General features: G+C 38.8%; 2 protein-coding genes across 3 annotated transcripts in view; one reads left to right on the forward strand and one right to left on the reverse strand.

Moving 5' to 3' along the window:
- ABCE1 (ATP binding cassette subfamily E member 1) overlaps positions 1 to 2,341 on the reverse strand; it is a 35,687-nt gene extending 33,346 nt beyond the window's left edge. Inside the window, exon 1 of the mRNA XM_032632700.1 lies at positions 2,216 to 2,341. The gene's annotated coding sequence lies outside the window, so the exon portion shown is untranslated. The remainder of the gene's footprint in view (positions 1 to 2,215) is intronic.
- Positions 2,342 to 2,450: 109 nt separating this feature from the next.
- ANAPC10 (anaphase promoting complex subunit 10) overlaps positions 2,451 to 22,856 on the forward strand; it is a 76,375-nt gene continuing 55,969 nt past the window's right edge. For both annotated transcript variants that reach the window (XM_032632702.1, XM_032632701.1), the window contains exons 1-3: positions 2,451 to 2,559; positions 3,947 to 4,073; positions 19,266 to 19,356. In XM_032632702.1, the coding sequence (XP_032488593.1) occupies positions 3,959 to 4,073; positions 19,266 to 19,356 (206 nt within the window). In that variant the 5' untranslated portion in view covers positions 2,451 to 2,559; positions 3,947 to 3,958. The remainder of the gene's footprint in view (positions 2,560 to 3,946; positions 4,074 to 19,265; positions 19,357 to 22,856) is intronic.

The raw sequence follows: 22,856 nt of genomic DNA on the forward strand, positions 1-22,856 counted from the left end.
ACTGGACACCATATTAATTATGGTGAATGAGCATGATGAATTCCCCTATAGGGGATAAATCTTCATTGATTTATCAATGAAACTGCTTACGTTAAAGTTTATTTCTGCCAAACTACTAAAATGTTTCACCTACTATTTCAAACCATTTAAAAAACCAAATGACTATAAAAGGTGATTTTTTATAAAATAAAAACCTACCAGAGATGGTTAATAAGCTGATTTATATAAAAAAGTGATAAATTATAATGCATGTAAGAAAAATGAATACAGATTCTTTGTAGAACCGTTAATTAACAGTGTAAACACTATTATTAATTAAATTTCTATGTTAGTTTCAAGAATTGGCAAGAAAGAGCCCCTCCTTTTTTTTTCAATGAGAAAGACATAGCACGTAAAAGCTTGGAGGGGAAGCCTGTAGTAACTGACTCCTTGAAGGTATTTCAAATCTGAAAACTGTGCTCAAAATAGGTACTCAAGGGACTTCCCTGCTGGCGCAGTGGTTAAGAATTCCCCTGCCAATGCAGGGGACACGGGTTCGATCTCTGGTGCAGGAAGATCCCACATGCTGCGGAGCAACTAAGCCGGCGAGCCACAACTACTGAGCCTGCATGCTGCAACTACTCAAGCCCGCGTGCCTAGAGCCCGTGCTCCACAACAAGGGAAGCCACCACAATGAGAAGCCCGCGCAGCGCAACGAAGAGTAGCCCCTGCTGGCCGCAACTAGAGAAAGCCCACGCAGTAACGAAGACCCAACTCAGCCATAAATAAACAAACAGATATATAGATAGATATAAAAACTTATTTAAAAAATAGGTACTCAATGACCTTCACTGTCATTATTCCAGCTGAGAGGAAAAAAGGAAGTGAGATATGGAAACCATCTGCAGTCTAAGACCAAAATTATTTTAACACCCTGTGAAAACATTTGAAAGGTTGCTGTTAACGAATGATGCTTATGTCATGTGAGATATTCTAACCTATGCTATTGCAGGTCATTAATTTTATAAAACATATAAGTTGGGAGTGGTGCACAACTCTGACTTCAGTCTTAAATTGAAGACAATTAAAAGGGACACTAAATTAATAACTGCTTTCTCCTTACCCCACCCCAGCAATTATATTAAATATTCTTCCTAAAAAAATTTTTTTTATAGGGGAGAACAAGGCTTTTCACTAAAACAAAAACACTCTGGTTCAGATACAGATAAGAGCCCTTGATTAACACTGACAAAGCATTATCGTCAAGCAAATGGTATAGAATGAATATTCTCAGTATCAGGGACAAAGGTACCGAGGACTGCAACACACATACCACTGTCATAAATGCCTAGTAAGCAGTCCTGTGGAAGAGAAGGCGAAAAACCCTCAAGCCAAACAAAACACACTGTTCTTAAGGCTACTTCTCACTCTTACGATTTTACCGTAAAAAATGAGAAAATGGGCTTGCGTAGCTTATGGGGTGTGGGAATCGGCTTTAGCCGTCGTTCCTACAATGCACGAACCACTGAAGGGAAAATAAAGGGCCTTTCAATTAAGACCTGATCGCAAGGAGCTTAAGATATGATAAAGGATAAGACGGAGAAGTCACCAAGGGGGAAAGTGCTATAAAAGTGCACCCGAAATGTTAAAGGCGTTCACCTGGGAGATTATTTGAGCTAACCCTGGTTACAGCAGAGTACACGCTGCTGTGAGCACAGTGACGTCTGGCCATCATGTCTACAGACGGGGAGTGGACAAGCAGGATTCGACTTCATGGCGGCAAAGATAATTCACTCATTCCACAATCCCCAAACGGTGGAAGTAAAGGCTTCCAAAGGTGCCAGGGGAAGAGTGGGGGTAGCAGGGGACGTTCTGCGTTCTGAAGGCGGCTGTAAGATTCAGCCCTGGGGCAGGAGCGGGGGAAAGGGGGGACTGGAGGCAGGACCGCTGAGGGGATGGCAGCTAAGGCCATCTTCGTGTCCCCTGGCGGGGGTGGCGGGCCGCAGTGGCAGAGAGCCGAGTCAGCTGGAAGGAAGAGCGAGGGGTCCCCAGCTCTCGGCGGCGCCCGCGCTCCGGCGGTTCCAGCTGTCTCGCTCAAGCCGGCTACCACGCGCCGCTGCCGTCTCCACCGCCGCCACCTGAGGCCTAACCAAAGGCTCTGGGAGAACGTCCCTACGGTGTGCAGACCGTGGCAGACTACAGCTAAAGGCCAAACCCTTCCAGACTATTCACGTACCTGGAGAAACAGATTCCCCTTGCGGAGGGGAACACACAGGCCAAATCAGTTCTTGCTTTCACTTCTCAGCCACACAACGTGCTCCTACGGCCACTGGCCAAAATGGCGGTGCCCAGCCGCCGCCTCACGCATGCCACAGGGAGGTACTACGCGTGCGCGACAGGGCGCGCTGGGCGGAGCCCTGGAGGCAGGTAGGGCGAGACGGCGGAGAGTGACGTCATTATACTGCGACCCCAATTGACGTTGTTGGGTAAGCGAGGCGGGCCTGGGAAGCTGAGTGGGAGTGGCGCGGAACTGCAGCGGTTCCTGAAAACCTGAGTGGCGGCAAGTCGGGTCTGCGAGCTGTAAGTGCGTGGGCTTTCCCCGAAGTGGAGAATGGTTCTAGCTTAAGCAGACGGGTTCTCTTCCGCAATGTCAATCTCCTATTTCGCTCCCGATTTCCTCAAAGCTGGTGGGTCAGGAATGGATCCTTAGCCGCTGCCTATTCTCGCACTTCGGGCAGATGTGTCAAGCAGAACCCACGGAGTCTGGTCCAGACACTGCTCGTGGTGGCGTTATCTCCTTGGCCTCAGCTCCTGAACGGTGTGGCCACGAACCCGTTCTTCTCCGAGTTCCGTGCTTTATCCACTTGGTGGCGTCCAGTACCAAGTTCGGCAGTTGAATTCTGCTCCAATAATAGAGATGGGCCATTTTTTTGGACAATTTGACATTTTTGGGTATTTGGCGATGTGGCCACAGGTTTAATCGTCTCATCCCAGACCTTACTTAACTTGCAGGTGGCAAATACTTTACGATTGAAGCTATTCATTCATCCATTTATTCATTCAGTAAATTGCTAATGGAGCGTTTAAACCTCAGGCCTTTCCAAAGTTTGCAGTCCAGTGTCTATTATTATTTAAAGAGTATCAACTGCTTGTGTGGAGATTAGGGAACAACTGAGATCTGACTCAGGAGGTGTCAAGGAGATGGTATACAGACCTTTTGGCACAGGTTTATAACAGCATTTACGTATAACGATGTTCAATAGCTGTAACTTTGCACTACCGAAGCAGTTTTACATGTTCACAATCCACTATTTTTTTTTTTCACGTTTGGATATGCCTACCAAGATTAACAAAAGATGAAGTAAACTTGTGGTTTAGAATAGGCTAGTTATTCACTTCTAGACCTTAAAGGCATTTTTCTGACTTTATGTACTATGGTAAGAGCACATATAAATGGAGCTTTTGACAACTAATGAGAAGATGTGATTTTTCTCTGCATCACTTAACGGATTATTTAAAATGTAGACCAATATTTACATATTCCTGGAATAAGAGTATTTCAGTCTGACTTTTCTAGGGAAAAACTTCATTTGGATTGGAATTTTTACTCATAGAGGTATACAACTGCATAGCATTACAGGAGTATAGATCAAATCAACCCATTTGACAGGAAAGGAAATAAAGCCCAAGGCGAGGCTGAAGTTGACACCCTGATCCTGTGCCCTTTGACTACTATAGTCTGCTGCTTTGCACAACTTGTAAGTTATAATATGTTCTATTTTAGAAACAAAAACTGAATTCCCAAGAGTTTTTAATTACAGTGATTATGTCAACTGCTTTCGAGAAATAGATGATTAATATCCAGGATATATTAGTGATCGATTTGGCTATTAAATTTTTACTTTTACGTTTTGTAGAAGGATGCTCAGGTCTGGGTATAATGTGGATACTTTTTTTTTCTACATAGAATATTTTTAAAATGACCACACCAAACAAGACACCTCCCGGTGCTGACCCTAAGCAGTTGGAAAGGACTGGAACAGTACGGGAAATTGGGTCACAAGCTGTTTGGTCACTCTCATCTTGCAAACCAGGTAAAACAAAACAACACAAAAATGCTGTTCATAATAACTGCTGAAAGTTTTCTTGTGCACTGGACTAACTTTAATATTCTTTCTGTTAAGATGCTTTATTTTAATTCTAAAATAAATCTAATTGGATTTTCATTTGTTATATATCTTCTCAATTGCTTTACTAGTATCTGCTTCAGTTTAACTGCACATGTCTCATAAGGTCTCTCCCTCTTTTTTTTTTTTAAATATTTATTTATTTACTTAGGCTGTGCCGGGTCTTAGTTGCAGTACAGTGATTGCTGTGGCACTCGGGATCTTTAGTTGTGGCATGCAGACTTAGTTGCAGTATGCGGACTCTTCAGTTACAGCATGCATGTAGCATCTAGTTCCCTGACCAGGGATTGAACCTGGACCCCCTGCATTGGGACCGTACAGTCTTACTCACTGGACCACCAGGGAAGTCCCTCATAAATTCTCTTTTTACCCTCTCTCTGGTATCATTCAGTTATTTGGTTAGCATTTTTTTTTTTTTTTTTTTTGCTATTTCTCTGGATAGGATAAGTGGTTGATACATTTTCTGAGTGATTACATATACCCAAATAACTTTATTTTACTCTTGGTTGGGATAGAATTCTTGGGTGGCAGTCCTTTTCTCTCAAAAATTTGTGGATCCTGTTTTACCATTTTCTTTTTTGTCATGTTGCAACTAAGAAGGCTATGCCTGTCTCTCACTTTCTAAGTAACTTGTTCTTTCTTTCTGGCAGCATTTAAGTTTTTTCTGTTTATTCTTAGACTTCAAGAGTTTTGCCAGGATGTGCCAGGATACATGTGTACCTTTTCTCATCTGTCTAACCTATAATTTGATGGGTATTTTCAGTCTGTAGAATCAAGCTCAGAGAAAGTTTTTTATCTTGAGTAATGTTAATGATAATGTTATTGATTTGGTAGTCACTTTTCCCTCAGAAACTTCTACTATTTACATGTTGTCTCCTGTAGTGTCTTCCCACTCAAGCCTCTTCTGTTTCCCCTTAAGATTCTTTTCTCTCTCTTTATGTGTAGCTGGGGATATACAGAAAAACTCACCCTTTTTGTGTTTATAGTTCTATGAATTTTTTTGTTTTTAATTTTTAAAAATTAATTAATTAGGGCTTCCCTGGTGGCGCAGTGGTTGAGAGTCCGCCTGCCAATGCAGGGGACACGGGTTCGTGCCCCGGTCCGGGAAGATCCCACATGCCGTGGAGCGGCTGGGCCCATGAGCCATGGCAGCTGAGCCTGCGTGTCTGGAGCCTGTGCTCCACAACGGGAGAGGCCACAACAGTGAGAGGCCCGCGTATCACAAAAAAAAAAAAAAAAAAAAATTAATTAATTAATTAATTTATTTATTATTTTGGCCACACCACATGGCATGTGGGATCTTAGTTCCCTGACCAGGGATCGAACCCAAGCCCCCTGCAGTGGAAGTATGGAGTCTTAACCACTGGACTGCCAGGGAAGTCCCATAGTTCTATAAATTTTAATAAACACGTCACAAATAAAGAATATTTCTATCATTCAAAGAAATTTCCTCATGTCCCTTTGTAGTCAGTCTTCTGCCCCCTCCTAAACCCCTGACAACCTCTGATCCATTCTGTGTCCCTTTGGTTTTGCCTTTTTCAGAATGCCATATAAACATAATCATACTTTATGTAGCTCTTAGGGTCCAGCTTCTTTCACTTAGCATAATGCATTTGTGATTGTTCTATCAGGAGTTGGTTCCTTTTTATTGCTGATTACTGTTCCGCTGTACAGATGTGCCACAATTTGTCTACCTATTCACCAGTTAATGGACATTTAGGTTTACGGTAGCAGCTTCCCAGATGGTCCCAGTGATCCTTGTTTCCTGGTATTCGTACCCTTCTGATGACCTCTGTCACATTGTGTCTGGGTTAGTCTCTGGGACGAGGAGAATATGGCAGAAATGATGGTATGTGACTTCTGAGACTAGATCATAAAAGACATTGTGGCTCTGCCTTGCTGTTATTTGGATCACGCACTCTAGGGGAAGCCAGCTGCCATTTTGTGAGGAAACAAGGGGACCTGTGGGGAGGTTGGTGTGGCAAAGAAACAGGGCCTTCTGACAATAGCCAGTGGGGAACTGAGGCCTTTTGTCAACAGTCAAGTGAGTAAGCTACCTTAGAATGGATTCTCCAGCTCTAGTCAAGCTTTTAGTTAATTACTTCAGATAACTTGACCGCAAACTCATGGGAGTCCCAGAGCCATGCTGCCCAACCAAGCTGGTCCCAAATTCCTATCCCATAGAAATTGTGAAGTGATGCATGTTTGGTGTTTTAAGGCGCTAAGTTAACTAAGATAAGGTTGCTTCCAACATTTGGTGATTATGGATGAAGCTGCTATAAACATTCATGTACTGGTTTTCTTGTGGGCATATATTTTCATTTTTCTTGAGTAAATACTTACAAGTAGAATTGCTGGGTTCTATTGTTTTTATTTCTTCCTTTGCATTAGCTAAGACTTCCAACATGATGTTGCATAGGAGTGGCAAAAAGGGATATCCTTGCCTTATTCCTGATCATAGTGGGAAAAATTCTATTTTCTCACTATTATATATGATGTTAGCTGTTGTTTTTTTGTAGATAATATAAAGTTGAAGTTCCATTATATTTCTAGTTTGCTAATAGATTTTGTCTTGAATGGATGTTGGATTTGTCAAATGTTTTCTCAACATCTAATGATATGATCATGTGGTTTTTCTCCTTTAGCCTGTTGTTTGTTTTGATGGATTACATTAGTTAATTTTAGAATGTTGAACCAGCTGTGCATACCTGGAATAAATTCCAATTGATTGTGGTAAATAATTCTTTTTATACATGGATTCAATTTGCTAATATTTTCTTGACAATTTTTGCATCTGTGTTCATGAGAGATATTGTTCTTTAATTTACCTTTCTTGTGATGTCTTTGTCTGATTTTGTTATTAGGGTAATGCTGCCTTTATAGAGTCAGTTAGAAAGTATTCCCTCTGATTCTATTTTCTGGAAGAGATTATGCAGACTAGGTATTATTTCTTCCTTGAAAGTTTGACATAAGTCAGCAGTGAAACCATCTAGGCCTGGTGATTGCTTTTGGAAGGATATTAATTTTTTATTCAATTTTTGTAATATAGGCTTATTCAGATTATCTGTTTCTTCTTGTGTGAGTTTTGGTAGATTGTGTCTTTCAAGGAATTGGTCCATTTCATTTATCAAATTTGTGGGCATGAAGTCTATAATACTCCTTTATTACCCTTTTTATTGTCCATGGGATCAGTAGTGATGGCCCCTCTTTCATTTTTTATATTAGTAATTTGTGTCTTCTTTCTTTTTTTCGTGGTTAGCCTGGTTAGAGGTTTATTGATTTTATTGACCTTTTCAAAGAACCAGCTTGTGGTATTGGTAATTTTTCTCTATTAACTTGCTGTTTTTAGTTTCATGGATTTTTTTCTCTGATTTTTATTATTTCTTTCTTCTGCTTGTTTTGGATTTAATTTGCTTTTCTTTTTCTAGTTTTCTAAGGTGAATGCTTAGATTATTAACTTTAGAGCTTTCTCCTTTTCTAATATATATGTAGTTCATGCTATAAATGCTAAATTTCAGAAAGCAGTGCTTTCTGTTAATGATTTCTAGTTTAATTCTGCTGTGGTCTGGCAGCACACTTTGTGTGATTTCTATTCTTTTAAATGTTTTTATTGTGTTTTATAGCCCCAAATGTGGTCCATTTTCATTAATGTTGCATGTGAACTCGAGAAGAATTGTGTATCTGCTGTCATTGGATGAAGTAATCTATAAATATCAGTTTGATCTAGCTGATTGACTGTGCTGTTCGGTTCAACCATATACTTGCTGATTTTCTGCTTGATGGGTAAAGGTTAAGATTCAGAGGCTAAAATTTCTTTAGTGTCTTTGTTTTTGTCTCCTTGTTATCTTTGGATTTCCCTAGAGACTCCTTAAATGGCATCTAAACTTGCAGTTTTTTGAATTTAACCTCCTGATATTATATTGGAGCCCTGTTGATATGGTGGTAAGTTATGGGGGAAATGGAAGTGTTCTATAATCCTTTGATTAGATCTCAGTCTTTTAGTGGGCCTGTGTTCATGGCTGTGACCTTACAAGCGCTTTTCAACTTTTCTTTCCCCACTTAGATGAGACAGGAAGGCTAGAGGGGGATGGAGTTGGGTATTTTCCCTCCCCCATGTCAGGCTCTGGTAAAACCCATGTTGCTTAGGTTCTGCTAAAACAGTTTTCCTTTAAGTCAGGCCTTTGTTAAAGGGGAAGAAAATGCTTTTGGTTTATTTCATAAAGATTACTTTCCCCCTCTATCTGCAGGAAGCACTGGAGAATTTTCTCTGATCTTTACCCTGAAGAGAACCTGGTGGGGCTCCTAGAGGTAAAACTCATGAAAATGTGGAGTCCTGTCTAAGGCTGGGCTTCCAGGAGCTTTTCATCTCTCAAGCTAGTCTGTACTCAGTCTCTAGCAATTAGTGAGTGAACAATTACTCAATTACTCTTTAAGTTTTCCTACCAGTTGCTAACTCTAGTGGTGGTTTCTGCTCCTGGTAAGATGTGATTCTCTGTTTTCTGTTCTCTTCAGTTTTTTGGGTGGTGGTTTGCCCTGTGACCTCTTTGGGACCTAAGAAAAATGATTGGTTTTCAGTTAGTTCAGCTTTTTTGTTGTTGTTGTGAGGATGAGAGTGACATTGTCCAAGCTCTTTACATGTCATATCGGAAACTAGAAGTTCTTCCTTTTACTTTTAAACTGTATATATCTTTTTATTTGAAGTGGATTTCTTATAGACAGCATATTATTGGGTCTTACTTTTTTAAATCCAGTCTGACATTCTTTATCTTATAATTGGGAGTGTTTAGACCATTTACACCTAATGTACCTACTGATGTAATTAGATTTAAAACTACGACCTTGGAATTTGGGGGTTTTTGTCCATTTATTCCCTCTTTTTTAAACCTGATTTTGGATAAATTCAGTATTTTTTATGATTCTGTTTTATCTCCACTATTGACTCATTAGTTATACATCTTTTTTGAAATTTTTGAGGGATTGCCCTAAGGATTACACTGTACATCTTTAATTGTCACAGTTTACCTTCAAGTAATATTATACTACTATAGATATGGTATACAAATCCTTCAGTATACTTCCAATTAATGCCCATGCTTTATGCCATTTTTGTTATGTATTTTTTTTGCATATTTTAAGCCCCCAGAATATATTGTTGCTATTTTTGTTTTAAAAGGTCAGTTATATTTTGGAGTGATTAAAAAACAAACTTTATGCTTACTTTAACTTTTTCAATTTGGGGAACTTTTTATTTTTTTGAATAGATCCAGGTTTCTGTCTGGTATCATATTCCTCCTGTCTGAAGAACTTTCTTTACATTTTTTGTGTTGCAGGTCTGCTAGCACTGTTTGGTTGAAAAAAATTTCATTTTGCTTTTATTACTGTGATATATGTTCCCTGCATGAAATTCTAGGTTAGCAGGTTTCTCCTTTTACTACTGTAAAAATGTCATTCTGTATCTTCTGCCTTGCATAGTTTCTGAAGAAAAGTCTGCTGTAGTTAATGTGGCTTTTTTCCTAGCTGGCTTTAAGATTTTATCGTTAATTTTCAGCAATATAAACATTATGTGTCCACGTGTATGTGTGTGTGTGTGTTTAATCCTGCTTGAGATCCACTGAGATTCTTGGATCTTCTGGTTTAATGTCTTGCATTACTTTATGAAAATTCGTGGCCATTATTTCTTCAAGTATTTCTTTTGCCCCATCCTCATCCTTCTGGGAATCCAATTATACATATGCTAGACCATTTAATTTGCTAGACCATTTGGTATTTGTCCCCTTGCTTTTAGGTGCTCTATTTTTTGTTTTTTCTTTTTTTTTCTCTTTGTGTTTTGCTTTGGGGTTTTTTAATTGGCCTAGCTTCAAGTCTACTACTTCTTTCTTTGGCATTATTGAGTCTACTAATGATTCTGTCTATGGAATCTTTCATCTCTGATATGGTGTTTTTTATTATGGCTTTTTCATTTGACTCTTAAAGGAGTTTTCTCCTATGTTGAAATTCCCTGTCTTTTCCTGCATTTCATCTACCTTTTCCCCTAGATTCTTTAACATATTAATCATAGCTATTTAAAGTCCCCATTTGTTAGTTTCAACATCTGGTTCATCTCTGAGTCTATTTCTAGTGATTGCTTTATCTTTTGATAATATTTGTTTCTCTTGCTTGTTTGTGCATCATAAATGCTTACTGAATGCCAAACATCACATATAGATTAGTAGATACTGAGAAAAATGGTATTTATACTTTGAAATGGGTACCTGTTTTCCTCTGTCAGCCTTTTATAGTGGGGGTTGCATTAGTTAGGAATTGAGCTGGGTTTGAGTTTGTTTGTTTGTTTTATTATGGTTACTTTCAATATCACAGGCTTCAAATTCCTCTAAAGATGCCCAGTACTTATGGCGGGGCTGTTGTGCCAGAGGAGTTTTCTTAATGTTCCTCTTCCACAATCATTTTCAGTTATCTCTGTATCCCTGTGCTTCAGAGGGTGTCTCTCTCCATCCTCTTGCCCTGCCTCCAGCAGTAAAATGCGATGGTTGTAACTCAGTGCAGGGGATCAGAGGCAGGACTTCTTCTCTTGTTTTCCTGGTCTAGCTTCAATCCTAGACAGCCCTTGCAGGTCTGACCTCCAGGTTGGGACTTTCTCAGCATTTTGGTCCCTCCTACCTATGATAGTGAAACTCTGGACTTTCCTAGGAGAGAGTTTTCTGCCCCATCCCCAGAGGAAGGAGTGTTTTCTGCTTCTTCCCCAAGTGTAGAGGGTTTTTTCTTTTACTTTTCTCCCAGCAAGGATGGGTCTGTGCGGTTGGGGTTTTTGCTTTTCCTGCAGTGGCAGTCAGTCCCCTCCTCCAGGCATGTACCACTGACGTAGGCTTTCCAATCTCTTGCTTTCCCCCAAAAATGTCCTCTAATGTATACAGTGAGGCCCTTAGAAAAGAGTCTGAGAGTCAGAGTGAGTTCACCTTGTGTTTGCGACTCCCAGGGCTGCTATACTTTTATGATAGCCCATGCTTAGTCTTTAGCAATTTGTTGAAATTCTACCTGATTTCTCCTTCTATGTTTATTTGCTCACTGATCCTTCCTTCCATGCTCTACCACAGTTAGGACAGGCGGCCCATCCTTTCTCTCCTAACCTGGGAGCTGACCCTTCTTGGATTTCGGGATATTTGGTTGCTGTGTGATTTTAAGCACTCATGTTTTCAAGAAAAATTATGAGTTTGTAGTTTATCTAGCCTTTTCTTGTTGTTTGAGTGAGGATGGTGCCTTTTTCTAGCTTCATGTATCCTAGACTGATTCAGAAGTTTCTAATATTCTTTTCTTTATTATTTTTTAATTTTTAAAAAAATTTAAAAATTTTGGCTGTGTTATGTCTTCGTTGCTGCACGCAGGCTTTCTCTAGTTGCGGTGAGTGGGGGTTACTCCTCCTTGCGGTGTGTGGGCTTCTCCTTGCAGTGGCTTCTCTTGTTGCGGAGCACAGGCTCTAGGTACACAGGCTTCAGTAGCTGTGGCACACGGGCTCAGTAGTTGTGGCACACGGGCTCTAGAGCACAGGCTTAGTAATTGTGGCGCATGGGCTTAGTTTCTCCGCGGCATGTGGGATCTTCCCGGATCAGGGCTCGAGCCCGTGTCTGCTGCATTGGTAGGTGGATTCCTACCTGCATTGGTAGGTGTGCTACCAGGGAAGCCCTCTAATATTCTTTATAGCACCAAATATTTCTGTGAATTTGCTCAAATTGAGTATCTTCTATTGCTTTACTGAGTAGCATAATTCGACTGATGCCATACTGATGTCAGTAACAGGGTAAGAATCAGTGCCAGTTCACATTCTTTTATGCTGTGGGGCTTGGCAGAGGACAACACATAGAAGTCACTGGTCCCCTGAAGATGTCCCACTGCTCTGACATCTTGGAGGTGCAGAAGAGAACAATGGTTGACACTACCAGAAGAATGGTGGGGATCACTTAAAAATGTGTTGGGTATGAAAGTCATGAAATTCATCATTGTGCTGTCACACATTTTACTTCTGTGATTTTCAGCTTTGTGTTCATCAGTGAAATATAATTATATGATTATCATTTTGCATGTTATGAATGACTGAATAGTCTTTATTAATGCGAAACAGCATGAGAAAGTTAGTTGTTTAACCTTTACTTAACCTTACTTCTTTATGGTCAGATATTTTTCAGTTCAAGTCAGCAGACAGTTGCTGAAATCTATAACACTGTTAGAGATTAAAAAATAAAAAAGACACACAGACCTTGTTGTCAAGGAGTTCACGATCTAATGGAGGAATTGTATCTTTAAATTAGTCATTATTATACAATGGAATAATTTATAACTTTTATTTGTTGCTTACTAGAGAGGTTCTGTTGTAAGTACTTTGCATGTATAAAATAAACAACTGTCTCAGTAAAGTCTCCAAAAGTCGTATGAAGTATTTACTGTTATTTTTTATCATTTTCCAAACGAGGAAACTGTAGTACAGACAGATTAAGCAGTTTGGCAAATATCACCTAATAAGTGGGAATGCTGGGACTCAAGGCAGTCAGGCTTTCACTAGGTCATACTGCTTCCCTCTAAGCATGGGCTCAGTGCAGTAGAGGGCCAAAGGAGAAAGTGATTGACACTGCTTCAGAGGATCAGGGAAGTCTTCATGGAGATGATGTGTATCTGGCACGATGGGGCAAGGTAGAATTTCACTGGGGAAGGACATAAAGGCAAGAGGAACAGTATGTGCAAAGGTGTATAGCTAAGCAAAACATGGTTCTTTCGAAGAATTGTGAGTAGTCAGTAAGACTAGAACAGAGGGAAGTGGCATAGGTGAAACTAGCTAGTTAGGAAGAGGCCTGATCATAGGGGGCTTTGTTAAACAGTTCATACCTGGGAGTTCCCTGGTGGCCTAGTGGTTAGGATTCTGGGCTTTCACTGCTGTGGCCTGGGTTCAATCCCTGGTCAGGGAACTGAGATCCCGCAAGCTGCGCAGCATGGCCAAAAATATAAAAATTTTTTTAAAAGTTCATACTTTATTGTACAGAGAGTATGAGCCATTGAGCAATTTAAAGTAGCAGAATGAAACAGTGTTTGTTCACATTTGAGAACTATGAAGGATGGACTGAAGTGAGGCAAGATTAGAGGTAAAGAAATGAGTTAGGAGATATGCAGTAATTCAGGTGAGCACTGATATAAGGGAGAATTTTAATAAACTTTCAAAATGTTAGTATCAGTCTTTGGGAGATACAGATGTACTTCACTGCTACTAGTATGGTTGGTGGTAGATGGCTTTGCAAAATTATTATTTTATCTTTGGAAATGCTGGTTCAATATTTCACTCAGATTAAAGTTGGAATGTATTTAGTAGATTCAGCTTAATTGAATACGCATCAGAAAACAATTCCACAGTTCAGCACAATTGTCAGTCTCTGCCCAAGAGACTGGAAAAACTAAAGGTCAGATTTGTGTGGTTGCCGGCATGATAACAGAGTCTTATTATAATAATTTAACCATTTAATTTCATAAGCATCAAATGCATACCATGTTGGGAAAGAAGATTAGGAGAGAAATAGGTACATTTTCTATGTTTGACTCTATACGTGATATTTTATAAGCCGACAAAAATAAGGGATTTGATGAGGCTGTATTTTGTGAATACCTAGAACATACTTTCCGCTTGATCCATATCTTCTACCAAGACATTGCCTTTATGAGTTAATTTTGAGAGGCATAATTGGGTGGTGTAAGTTCTATTTTTCTTAAAAAAAAAAAAAACCTGACTAAATATTTATTTTCTTTTCATGCTATAACTGACAGTTACGATCATTGAGTTAAAGAATTTCTGAGTTGAATAGCAATATGTGCTTTGGAGAAAATAAAACAGCAATATAATAAATAGATCAAGGAGGGCCTCTCATGGGAAGTGAAATTTGCACTGACATGTAAATGTTAAGAAGAATCCACTATGCAAAGATTTCAGAGAAGACGCTTCCTGACACAGGGAACACCTAGTTCAAAGGCTCTAAGCTAACTGGTTTGGCATGTTTGAAGTTCAGAAAGAAGGCTAGTGTGGCTGGAGAGTTGTAAGGAGGTTAAGTGGTAGAAGATGACATTGGAGATATAATTAGACATGGGTCAGATTATGTGAACTCTGGTAGGCCTTGGAAAAGAATTTGGATTTTAAGTACAAAGAGAAATCGCTAGAGATATTAAGCAGGGAAGCGAGATGATCTGATACAGAATTTTTAAAAGATGTTTAGGTTAACCGAGTTATTATATGAGTTAATAAATATTTCATGATTTAATATATATAAAATGCTTAGAAATGTGCATGGCACATATTAAATGTGATATCAGTGTTTGCTATTATTATTAATTTATTGATACGGGTTAATCTTTTAGATATGTTAAATGAAAAGAAAAATGCAAAGTGTAGAAGTATGTATAATATGCCATCATTTGTGTAGAGAGGAAAAAAGAATATATATATTTGCTTACATCTGTGCAAGGGTATGTAAGATACTGATAACTTGGATTATATTTGGAGAAGGCAACTAGATGCTGGGGGTAGAGAGACTTCACCATGTTCTTTTTTGTACCTTGTGAATTTGATCTAAAATGAATATACTACTTAGTCCAAAAATAAAACATAAATTAAATCTGTTTTGCTTAAATTTTTTGAAAACTCCACACTTTATTTTTTTAATTAGTATAAATTATTATGATTTTAATCAGGAAAAACAATACCAGATAGTTTTCCGTTATCTGGAATGGCTGGATGATATAGGATTTCCAGATAAATTTGCTGAGGAGCAAAGAGTAGGTGGATTCAGGCTTTTACAGTGTAAAAGAGTAGTGTGAAGAACACTTAACAAAGGCCTTCATAGGAGGTAAGGCAGCTGACTGAGAAATGTTGAATGTGATGAGAATTCAGGAGAGCTTCTACTTCATGAGGTACAAAAGTGATTAAAGGGGATTCCACAGTGATTTTCTTGGTGACCTTAACTAAAAGGGCAGTGGCTGTACTGGTTCTAAGGCAAGGGGGGTATCCCTATGTCACAGGGTCCAGTTGCTAGCTATAATACCCTATGGGTCAATGGTGGGCCCCATGTTTTTGGGTGAGTAACTCAAGGACATTCTCTTCCCCTTTTCATATACAAAAAGGAAAAAGGGAATCTGATAATTGGGATGCCCAAAGGCAGGTGGGTTTATCAAACTCTCCTTTAAGGCCTTGATGGCTATGTCCTCCTGTTCTTCTCATAAAATTGGGTCAGGGCTGTTATCATTAAGTAAAACATATAGAGGCTTTGGCCATAAAAGAGAAATTTAGAGTCCAATTTCAGCAATAACCAACTAGCCTGAGAAAACCTTGCAGTTGGCACTTAAGGGTTTTGGGAAACTTAGGACACCATGAAATCTATTGGGATCTAGGTGTAGCCCTTGTTCTGATATCAGATGCCCTAAATATCAAACCTGAATTTGGGCCAACTGCAATTTTTCTTTGGCAATCTTATGTCCCATTAAGGCTGAAAGCTTTAGCAGGTGGATGCCATTTTCCTGTGAGGAAGCTCTAGAAGGAGAACAAAGAAGCAAGTCATTCACATATTGCCACAAAGTAGAACTCCTAGGGAGTTTTATATTGTTCAGATCAGCTTTTAGCATTTGTGAGAAAACAGGACTCTCAGTAAAACCCTGAGGCATTACTGTCTAGGTGAATTGTATTTCTTTCCAAGTGAAGGCAAAAAGGTGTGGGCTTCAACTGGAATACTAAAGAATGCACTGCATAAATCAATTACAGTTAAGAATTTACTCATGGTAGCAATGGGCATTAGTAACATATGAGGGTTAGGAACAACAGGGTGTCCAGGGATAAATAACAATGTTGTTTATTGCTGGTAGGTCCACCCTTAGGTTTTCTCACCAGTAAAATGGGAGAGTTACAGGGACTAGTAAAAGGAATAATGAGGCCTTGAGCCTTGTAATCTTATATTATGGGCTTTATGGCTTGAAAGACTTTCTTACATATAAGGTATTGATTAATTCCGGGAAGAGGTTTTGAGGGGTCTGTTTGAATCTTGATGGGAGGTGTGCTGTGAATTTTGTTAACGTCAGTTGGAGATTTTGCCCATAAGGAGGGTGGTAGCTGATAATAGGGACAAATGATCAGTGTTTCTGGAATCTGATCTACCATCAAAGATGGAACAAATAAAAGATGTCAGAGGGTCATTTAGTTCACCTGGTTGTTTATTCTGATGACTACCGTCAGTTTCTAAAATTATTTTCCCCTTTTGGGAGAAATTCCGGCATGATAATTCTCTAAGAAGTTTCGACCTAATAAATGAATAGGGGTGGATGAACTGAGGGGAAAAAAAAGTGTCCAACTCTCAAAGGGCCTAAACAAAAGGGAACGAGTTCAGAGACAGGAGCCTCTTGAGGATCATTAGAGATTCCCACTATTTGAATTGTTTTAGTTCTCTGGGGCAGGGGCTGTTTTATAGTAGTGGGGTTTAGAGTGTGGCTCCAGTGTCAGGACTGGAAGAGATTCCTTCCCAGTCTAGAGAAATGTTTCTCCAAACTGATTGAGAGCATTGGGAAGAGCCCTATAGTTCCTCAGAGCCCTGTCATTGAGAATTGGGAGGATGTTGGAGAGGCTGGTTAGAGGGCTGAAGGCACCTGAAACGCTTAAATTTGTAACAGTGTTTTTTCCAATGTCCTGACTCTTCGCAATAATAGTAGAAACTAGGAGGGTTTTGGTTCTGTTTAGGAGTCTTCATTTGCTGGAATTGAAAATTAAGAATTTAGGCGGTCTTCCTTTGAGGTGACTCATCTAAAATGCCAGAGAACTGGTTTACCAGATTAACTAAATCTGGAGTGAACATAGTTTCCCATTCTATCCTGGTCCTTTATATTAGACGGGAAGGGTCCCAGTTCAGTCCATTAATAAACATAGTTAAAAACGACCTGGGTGGAATCAATATCTGAAGGAAGACCAGAATTTTCTTCAAAAACAATTAGAAGTTGATTGTAGTAATCATAAACAGGTTCATCAGACTTTTGTCTGCAAGTCTGAATTTTGTTCCAATCAACAGACTTTGGAAAAGCCTCAGGAATTGCTCGATGAAGTTGCCTAGCGATTGTTCAAGCCTGGTCATATGATAATAAGTTGGTGGACTGGTCTCCCAGTTGTAATTCTAGAGAACATTCAGGATTTTTCCAATTAGCAGTTTTCAGTTGCTGGGCCTGGCCGTCACCAAAAAGCTATGAACTAGTTGATAGGAGTCAGAGAAACCAGGTTAAGTTTTAATGACTGTATTAAATTCTTCAGCAAATATGTGAGGATCTTCAGTTACTTTGGGAAAATTTTGAATATGGCTTGCGGTTCAGTTTTGGTCCAGGGAAATATGAAATTAAGGGTCTAGCCTCTGAATCCTTAGAAGGCTTAATATTGAAGGGGCAGGTTCTGACAAGTTCAGAGGAAAAGGGAGTTGGGAAAGTTTAAGAGAAAAGGGGAAGGTTGGTGAGAGAATTAGTATGGGGGAATTGAAGGAATAGAGGTGTAGGCAGCACAGAAGGGAAGGAGGAAGATGGCGCCAGAGGTGGAGTCTGGCCACCAGCAGCTGAGGGAGGGAGAGAAGACGATGCCTGAGGTGGCGCCTCAGACAGCCAAGGAAGATAGAGCCTGAGGCTCCAGGAGCCATTGTATCTTTCTTTAATCATTTGTTCGCCTCAGTTAATCTTAAAATTTTATTTTGCAGAGAGGCAATTTTAGACCCCTGATAATGTTGAGAAGCTTCAAAATACCAATCAAACTAAGCATTTCACTCAGTTCTGGAAATTTTTGAGCTATTGTAGTCCAATTCAGTGCTAACAAAATTAAGTTAGGGATTTCAAAAGTTCTTTGTAATAGCCATTTCTATTCTAAATTGCTTTTGGTCAGGTTGGTCCATTTAGTTAGAAATGTGCCTGAGGAAGGACCTTGGCTTTTATACAAAATCATCTGGAGTCCTCCTAGGGGGTGGGTACCCTCAAAATGTTTAGATAACTAGGATCCCATTTCTCAGCTTTTCTCTGGAGTAGAAGAACAATTTCCAAACAGCTTACAGCACAAACTGCTCAATTCAAACAGCTTGCAGGCTAATCCCAGCCAGTTCAAAGAAGACAGCTTGGTTTTAGAAGGAGCCAGGCCAAAGACTTTTACAGCCAATTTCCATAGGACAGCCCCTTCCAAAGGAGGAGGATGAAGAAAACGAACAGTTTCAGAGAAACAGCCCCTGTTCCCAAATGAATGGGCCAAAGGTGTTTTCAGTCAGATTTGGTTGAAACAGTCTGATCTCAAAATTAGACTGACCTGCCAAATGAGTACTCATATACAAAACAAAGCCTTAACCAAAGAGATGAAACCTTAAAATAGATCCCGAATAAAGCCTGGAGAGCTTAAAATGCAAAGAGGGCGTGTGCTGAGATCCAAGAGAAAGACTTTCAAACTCCAGGGTCAGTGAGAAAGCAGTGAGTGACAGTGGGTTCAATGGTGGGTACTGCACCTGTTTGCTTACCAGCCTTGGAAACATTGGGGGTCTTTTCTCGTCCCCATAGAGGCCACCAACATGTTGATGTGAAATAAACAGTCTGCCAGATATTGCTCCAGCAAAGATGGGTTTACTTAGGATCAGCAGAGAATTGCAATTCAGAGTCTGCAACCATGGCAAGCCAAGTGCAAGTTTCCACACTGAAAGGAAGTAGCACACTTTTACAGAGAGGAAAAGGAAGTTGGGAGGGCTATAGTAAACAGAGAGGCCGTGGCTTTTCATTGGCTGAGTCCTTGCCAAGAAAGAAGACTTTCTTCTTCTTCTTGGGCTCCGTTATGGTCACAGGGTGTGAGAACTTCCCCTTCTGGTCTCCCAAATCTGTTTAATTGAGATTTCTGTTTATTAATTTTTTATGCTTCTGAGAAGTGAGGTCTGGTTAAAAGGATTGAAGAGTTTTGGTTAATTTAAATTTCACAGTACTCACTATCCTCTTTATCAAACTTTCTGGACAAATATATGTGGTAATTTTGTATTTTGAATATATGGCTCTTTCTTTATCATGAGAATTTATTGTCACTCGTGGTGCTTTCAGGATTTGGAGTGGATCAATTACGAGATGACAATCTAGAAACTTATTGGCAGTCAGATGGCTCCCAGCCTCATTTAGTGAACATCCAATTCAGGTAATACATTTTTGAATTTTTCAATTTGTATAGGTTATAAGTAGACAAAGAAATTGATTTTATTTACATAAAATTTAAAGAAATATAGAAATTATATTGAAATGCACTTAACTCTGCTTTTTATAAGCCTTAGAGATTACTTTTCGACTCAACTAGATTATGTTTTAAGTTTATTGTCTTATCCTTTATGAATTCTTTTTTTATTTAATCAACATTTTTTATTGAAGTATACTTGATTTACAATGTTATGTTAATTTCTGTTGGACAGCAAAGTGATTCAGTTATACATATATATATACATTCTTTTTTTAAAATATTCATTTCCATTATGGTTTATCATAGGATATTGAATATAGTTCTCTGTGCTATACAGTAGGACCTTGTTGTTTCCTTTATGAATTCTTTGTGGTACTTTACACAGTTCCTTTTATGTAGATATTTCTCATATATACTTCTCAATATGATTTATTTCAGAAAAGTATGCTTTGCTTATGACCCAATGCAATGCCTTAATGCATTGCGTTAAGTACACCAGGAGTGATGATAAAAAATTTATTCTAACTTATTACTTCTAAGGACCCTTTCAGTTTTGAAATGCTTACTTTTGGGGGGAAATGGAGAACCGCCATATGTTTGTCATTTGCTTTGAATTTATTGACAGATGGAAACCAGTTAACTTGCTTATCTTGCTCCATTTACACCATCTATTTTAACATTCTGTAGCATTGTACTTCTAGTTTGTTTTTATTGTCCTAGGATACAGATCAGCACATTTCTTATGAAAAAGCCCAATAGCAAATATTTTAGGCCTTGTGTGCTAGCTGGTCTGTGTTGCAGCTACTCATTAATGTCATAGCATGAAAGCAGCTGTAGGCAATGCAGAATGACTGAATTTAGCTGTTATAATTAAACTTTATCTTACAAATGTAGGTGGTGGGCAGGTTTCAGCCAGTCGGCTGTAGTATGCCAATTCCTGTCCTAGGGTATTAAATATGTATACACCAGAAATGAAGGTAACAGCTAATATTTTTTTAAAGACTTTAAATACCAGATATTTTGCTAAATGCCTTCCCTATTTATTTCCTTTAGCCTTTACAGCTATTTTTATCTTTATTTTGTAGTCTTAGAAGCAGAGATTTAGATACATCTCTTGTAACTTGCTCTAGGTATCTCATAAAAGTTGAATCATAAAATATTTGTCCTTTTGTTTCTAGCTTAACTTAGCATAATGTTTTCATGGTCCAGCCATGTTGTAGCATATATCAGAATTTCATTCCTTCTGAATAATATTCCATTGTATGTATGTAGCACATTTTGTTTATTATCAGTGGACATTTGGATTGTTTCCATCTTATGGCTATTGTGACTAATGCTGCTATGAACATGATGGACAAATATCTATTTGAGTCCTGGCTTTCAGTTCTTTTGCACATATACCCAGAAGTAAAATTGCTGGATCAAATGGTGATTCTATGTTTAATTTTTCGAAATACCACCATACTGTTTTCCACAGCAGCTGCACCATTTTACATCCTGAACAGCAATATACAAGAGTTCTGATTTTTCCACATCCATACCAACACTTGTTTTCTATTTTTTGATAATAGCCATTGTAATGGGTGTGAAGTGGTATCTCATGGTTTTGATTTGCATTTCTCTAATGATTAGTGATGTTGAGCCTCTTTTCATGTGCTTATTGGCCATTTGATATCTTTTTTGGAGAAATGGCTAAGTCCTTTGCCCATTTTTGAATTGAGTGTTTTGGTTTTTTGTTGATTTTTAGGAGTCCTATATGTATTTTGGATATTAGTCCCTTATCAGATACATGATTTCCAAATATTTTCTCCCATTCTGTGGATTGCCTTTTTATAAAAGTGCTTAATTTTGATGAACTCATTTTGTCTATTTTTTATGCCTTTGTTGTCATATATCCTTGTTTAATTTTTAAATCCTTTTTTATAAGTTACTGGTTTTGAGTTACTAATATTTTGTTGAAAAGTTTTATGTTTATATTCTTGAGGGATACTAGTTTATCGTTTTCATTTATTGTAATATCTTAGTCTGATTTTATTACTGGGTAATATTGGCCTGATAAAATGAGTTGGGAAGTGTTTCTGCCTCTAGTTTTCTTTTTCTTTAACCATTTTTTTTAAGTTGAAGTATAGTTAATTTACAATGTTGTGTTAGCTTCAGGTGTACAGCAAAGTGATTCGGTTTTACACACATATATATATATATATATATATATATATATATATATATTCTTTTTCAGATTCTTTTCCATTATAGGTTTTACAAGACATTTAATATACTCTGTGCTATACTGTAGGCCCTTGTTTATCTATTTTATACATAGTAGTGTATATATGTTAATCCCAAACTCCTAATATATTTGCCCTCCCCTCCCCCCAACCCCACTATCCCCTCTGGTAACCATAAGTTTGTTTTCTATGTCGTTAAGTCTATTTGTTTTGTAAATAAGTTCATTTATATCATTTTTAAGATTCCACATATAAGTGATATCATATGATCTTTGTCTGACTTACTTCCCTTAATATAATTATCTCTAGGTCTATCCATGTTGCTGCAAATGGCATTATTTCATTCTTCTTTATGGCTGACTAATTTTCCATTGTGTATATATACCACGTCTTCTTTACCCATTCATCTGTCTTTAGATATTTAGGTGGCTTCCATGTCTTGGCTATTGTAAATAGTGCTGTAGTGAACATAGGGATGAATGTATCTTTTTTTTTTTTTTTTTTTTGCGTTACGCAGGCCTCTCACTGTTGTGGCCTCTCCCGTTGCGGAGCACAAGCTCCGGACGCGCAGGCTCAGCGGCCATGGCTCACGGGCCTAGCTGCTCCGCGGCATGTGGGATCTTCCCGGACCGGGGCACGAACCCGTGTCCCCTGCCTTGGCAGGTGGACTCTCAACCACTGCGCCACCAGGGAAGCCCTGAATGTATCTTTTTGAATTACAGTTTTCTCCAGATATATGCCCAGAAGTGGGATTGCTGGATCATATGGTAACTCTATTTTTAGCTTTTTAAGGAACCTCCATACTGTTTTCCATAGTGGCAGCACCAATTTACATTCCCACCAACTGGGTAGGAGGGTTCCTTTTTCTACACACCCTCTCCAGCATTTATTATTTGTAGATTTTTCTAACGATGGCCATTCCAACTGGTATAACGTGATACCTTATTGTAGTTTTGATTTGCGTTTCTCTAATAATTAGCAATATTGAGGATCTTTTCATGTGCCTGTTCGGCATCTGTGTGTCTTCTTTGGAGAAATATCTATTTAGGTCTTATGCTTACTTTTTGATTGGGTTGTTGTTTTTCTGTTATTAAGCCATATGAACTGTTTGTATTTTGGAAGTTAATCCCTTGTTGGTAGCATCATTTGCAAATGTTTTCTCCCAGTCTGTAGGTTGTCTTTTCATTTTGTACATGGTTTCCTTTGCTGTGCAAAAGCTTTTAAGTTTAATTAGGTCCC

Source organism: Phocoena sinus, chromosome 5, assembly GCF_008692025.1.
Source record: "Phocoena sinus isolate mPhoSin1 chromosome 5, mPhoSin1.pri, whole genome shotgun sequence".
NCBI classification, from domain to species: domain Eukaryota; kingdom Metazoa; phylum Chordata; class Mammalia; order Artiodactyla; family Phocoenidae; genus Phocoena; species Phocoena sinus.